This window comes from Blennius ocellaris (assembly GCF_963422515.1).
Source record: "Blennius ocellaris genome assembly, chromosome: 4".
Classification (NCBI taxonomy): Eukaryota; Metazoa; Chordata; class Actinopteri; order Blenniiformes; family Blenniidae; genus Blennius; species Blennius ocellaris.
In genome coordinates this window covers 24,459-29,458 of record NC_137653.1, presented here as the reverse complement: position 1 = coordinate 29,458, position 5,000 = coordinate 24,459, and the positions used below count along the sequence as shown (strand labels likewise).

Genomic DNA, 5,000 nt, shown 5'->3' with positions numbered 1-5,000 from the left:
CCCTGTACTCCTGTACTCCCTGTACTCCCTGTACTCCCTGTACTCTCTGTACCCCCTGTACTCCCTGTACTCTATGTCCTCCATTCGCTCGTTTGTCACGACAACGAGTCGGAGCATTTTCAAAAAGATGTATAGTGGCTCTGAGCACCGTCGTCATGGAAACGAGGACCTGGGACACCTGAGGACGCCTGAGGACACCGCGTGACGGGGGCCTGAAGGACTGTGGTGGTTTTACCGTATTGAGACACTTCCTGATCTCCCCGAGCATCACGAGGACGTCCTGGGTGGACATGACTCCTGGAAGACATGGGGACACGTTGAGACACCAGGACAGTGTGTGTGTGTGTGTGTGTGTGTGTGTGTGTGTGTGTGTGTGTGCACCGTTCTCAGACGCCACGTCCATCAGCAGCTGGTGCTGCTGGTGCGTCGGCTTGCTGAGGTAAATCATCCAGGATCCTTCTGGACTCTTCATCCTGCGGGCGAAAACCTGTTCTAGGATCCTCAACAGCCGGAACCCCCGGTCCACCCGGAACTCCTCCTGACACACACACACACACACACACACACACACACACACACACACACACACACACACACACACAACACACACACACACACACACACACACACACAACACACACACACACACACACACACACACACACACACACACACACACACACACACACACACACACACACACACACACACACACACACACACACACACACACACACACACACAAGAATGAACTACACTTCCAAAGTGACGTCATCACTTTGTTTGCAGAACCAAGTTAGCATTTCCAGCAAGTTAGCCGTTAGCTCATATTGATGCTAACTAGTCAGGTAGTTGACAGTCACCATAATAACAATCCTACTTGGTACTTTTATTGTGACAGTCACCATAATAACATTCCTACTTGGTGGTTTTATTTTGACAGTCACCGTAATAACATTCCTACTTGGTGGTTTTATTTTGACAGTCACCATAATAACATTCCTACTTGGTGGTTTTATTTTGACAGTCACCGTAATAACATTCCTACTTGGTGGTTTTATTTTGACAGTCACCATAATAACAATCCAACTTGGTAGTTTTATTTTGACAGTCACCATAATAACAATCCTACTTGGTACTTTTATTTTGACAGTCACCATAATAACATTCCTACTTGGTAGTTTTATTTTGACAGTCACCATAATAACAATCCAACTTGGTCATTTTATTTTGACAGTCACCATAATAACATTCCTACTTGGTAGTTTTATTTTGACAGTCACCATGTTCTAGTTAAGCCTGGTTAGTTGCTGGTTAGTCCCTGGTTAGTTGCTGGTTAGTCCCTGGTCAGTCCCTGGTTAGTTGCTGGTCAGTCCCTGGTTAGTTCCTGGTTAGTCGCTGGTTAGTCCCTGGTCAGTCCCTGGTTAGTCGCTGGTTAGTTGCTGGTTAGTCCCTGGTCAGTCCCTGGTTAGTTCCTGGTTAGTCGCTGGTTAGTTGCTGGTTAGTCCCTGGTCAGTCCCTGGTTAGTTCCTGGTTAGTCGCTGGTTAGTTGCTGGTTAGTCCCTGGTCAGTCCCTGGTTAGTTGCTGGTCAGTCCCTGGTTAATTGCTGGTTAGTCCCTGGTTAGTTCCTGGTTAGTCGCTGGTTAACGGTCAACAGCTCTCACTTACACAGTTGAAGTTGTGAGTCAAGTTGAGGACGACGTAGCCTCGTCCCGGCAGCTCCGTCCAGTCCAGACACACCACCTGGAGGAAGCACAGCCGGAGTCACACCCCCTCTGGACCAGGACCAGGACCAGGACCAGGACCAGGACCAGGACATGATCTCACAGACTAAACACATAAAGCCTCATCAAATAATTTTATTAAATAATAAATATAATAATCGTGAAATATTGATACAAATAATAATGAAATAACTTGAATAATTGAAAAAACTATAATATTATTAAAAATGCATTGAATTAAATAAAAATGAAATATTTTATAGTAAATAAATATAATGAAAAAATAAAATGAATAAAAATGAATTAAATAGATACAATTAAATAATATAATTAAACGAAATATTTTATATTAAATAATAGATATAATAATAATGAAATATTGATAGAAATTATAATACTTAAATGAGTACATGCATTAAATTAAATATTTAAATCAAAATAATTATTGTGTATTAAATAAATTAAATGATACAAAAATTATTAAAGGAAGAAATTGAATTAAATATTTAAAATAAAATTAATGTATTATGAAAATGCAAATAAAAAGTAACAAAAATGTGTGGTTCCCCTGAGGACCTGTATTGTTGAAGGACCAGGACCGTGGCCCCGCTGAGGGTCCAGGACCTGAACCGTACCTGCTGCACCTGCTGCTCCTGCAGGGCCGTGGTCTCCAGCCAGTCCCAGGTGGCGTCGCTGAAGTCGATGGTGGGAAAAGGTCCGGTGGTGAGGGGGGTCATGGTCCGGACTCCAGGGTTCCCCGGGTCCTCCGGGTCCCCAGGGTCCTCCTCGTCGCTCTGGTCTCTGGGGCCGGGTTCTGACGGCACAGGGGAGGTTTGGTAAGTGTTGGTTCTGTGCGAGGCCTCAAAGGGGGCGGGGCTAAAGCAGGACGCCCACCTGTGAAGCGGTTCCTCTGCCGCCCCTCTTCCTCCAGGCTGGGCTGCAGAGGCCCCCTGCTGGGAGCCACGCCCACCTCCGGCACCGTGGGGTTCTGGGTAACGGCGCCCATGTGTGTCAGGCCTGCCTCTTCATCCTCCTCCTCCTCTTCCTCCTCCTCTTCCTCCTCACCTGCAGCGACACACCAGACTGCTGAGTCACGTGGCGCCAGGCCGTCGTCCAATCAGACGCCTACGGGGTTAAATTTGTGCCAAAATTCTGAGCAGCGACGGAAACGTTTCAGCGCAAAAGAAATATTGAAATTGTGCAAAGAAATGATTTTTGAGCACAATCTCACGTTTTTCTTTGCACAATTGAAATATTTGCTCAAAATGCTACTAGTTGCGCTGCACAATTATTGTTTTGCGCTGAAACGTTTCCGTCGCTGCTCAGAACTTTGGCACAACTATAGACGTCGTCCTCGTCGGTCCCCAGGAGGACACCACGGTCCAGACTCGCCCTGGTCCTTTCCCAACAATCACCAAAATAAAAGCTTGTGACTGATTAGTAAAGAAACGTCACGTCTCCATCAGAACAACGGCCACATTGACCAGGGACCCCGGTCCAGACCCGTCCAGACCTCTGGACGACGTCCTCAGCAGCCCGAAGTCCGTCCCTGTGTCGGTCCTCTGGGCTGGACGTCCCTGCAGCGTCAGGAGGAGGAGGAGGAGGAGTGGAGGAGGAAGAGGAGGAGGGTGGAGAAGCAGTGATGGACGAGTGAAGGACGCCGTCTCCGCTGGACAGACTGTCCTCCTGCTGGACCTCCTGCTGGACCTCCTGCTGGGCCTCCTGCTGGGCCTCCTGCTGGGCCTCCTGCTGGGCCTCCCATAGAGCCTGTCCCAACGGCGCCACCTGCTGCCACACATCAGGACACAACGCCACCATCATCACCCTCATCACCATCATCATCATCATCATCATCACCCTCATCATCATCATCATCACCATCACCCTCATCATCATCATCATCATCATCATCACCGTCATCATCATCACCATCACCCTCATCACCATCATCATCATCATCATCACCCTCATCATCATCATCATCACCATCACCCTCATCATCAGCATCATCACCATCATCATCATCACCCTCATCATCATCATCATCACCCTCATCATCATTATCATCACCATCATCATCATCACCCTCATCATCATCATCATCACCCTCATCATCATCATCATCACCCTCATCATCATCATCACCTTCATCCTCATCCTCCTCATCACCTTCATCATCACCCTCATCATCATCATCATCATCACCTTCATCATCTTGTTAAAACTCCCACAATGCAATGTTTTCTCAGTCTTTCACTATTTTAGGCCAAAATGTTTCATTAAGATTCGCTTTCTGAGTTTTGCAGTCGTTTCCAGTTGGAACTGTTCAGTTTTCACTTTCATCTGCAGGAAGAAAACCTTTCAAAGTTAAAGTTCAAAGGTTGTTACGCTTTATTCTCTTTTATCTTAGCGTTTCAATTAAAATGAGTTGATAGAACTGAGACGGAGAAGAAATAAACCACCGAGGAAACGAAGGAGTGAAAAGTGACGAGACGTTTCTGTTCCAGATGTTTTGTGTTGAAAAGGAAGTAAAAACCTAAATGTTTCCTCAACGTCAGCTGGGCGCCGAAACCATGACGCCTCCTCCACCCTGCTGGTGACGTAGCGGCTGTTGAGGGTGGAGCGTCTCCACTCACCTCCAGGACGGCGGCTCCTCGCTGCTCCTGCGGTCCAGGACCAGGACCAGGACCAGGACCAGGGCCCTGGGCGGGGGGAGGGGCGGGCGGCCGGGGGGAAAGGCTGTAGCCTGCAGGACACATCGAACATCTGGGTTCTAAACACCTGTCACATCTGGTGGGAGGAGGTTCTACACCTCCCAGAGGCTCCGCCCACTTCCTGTGGCGCCTCAGGATCTGGTGAGAACCAGAAGGACTCAGTCGTCGCACCGTTTATCAAGTGTGAGTTCAGCTTCATGGTATTTAGTACTCGTACTGGTACTCGGTACCAGAGAGTACCTCCATGAGAACCAGAAGAGAGTCTGCTTTTACCTGCAGGAGCTCAGTGATGTGTTCAGGTGCATCACGTAACTCCGCCCTCCGACACGCTAACAGAGCGTAGCGAGGCTACACATGACGACACTCGTTCTCAGACTTGGACGTTCTGCCGGAGAACAGCAGAACCAGAACTTTCTTCTTGTTCTCATGGAGGACCAATCGGACTTTAGAACTCGTACTTGTTCTTTCAAAAAGTGTCGTTGCCTCGCTGGTCGTAGTTCCTCTGCAGTATTTTAAACTTCAAACTGAAAATATGAGAGTAAAAGTTTTCACCGACCGATC

At 47.8% G+C, this 5,000-nt stretch overlaps 1 protein-coding gene across 1 annotated transcript in view; it reads right to left on the bottom strand.

Annotated features, from left to right (window-relative positions):
* podxl2 (podocalyxin-like 2) overlaps positions 1 to 3,543 on the bottom strand; it is a gene marked incomplete at both ends in the record, with an annotated part of 7,050 nt that extends 3,507 nt beyond the window's left edge. Inside the window, 6 exons of the mRNA XM_080495321.1 lie at positions 236 to 297; positions 382 to 538; positions 1,670 to 1,744; positions 2,370 to 2,539; positions 2,620 to 2,790; positions 3,405 to 3,543. Of these exons, the coding sequence (XP_080351447.1) occupies positions 236 to 297; positions 382 to 538; positions 1,670 to 1,744; positions 2,370 to 2,539; positions 2,620 to 2,790; positions 3,405 to 3,543 (774 nt within the window). The remainder of the gene's footprint in view (positions 1 to 235; positions 298 to 381; positions 539 to 1,669; positions 1,745 to 2,369; positions 2,540 to 2,619; positions 2,791 to 3,404) is intronic.
* Positions 3,544 to 5,000: the final 1,457 nt, after the last annotated feature.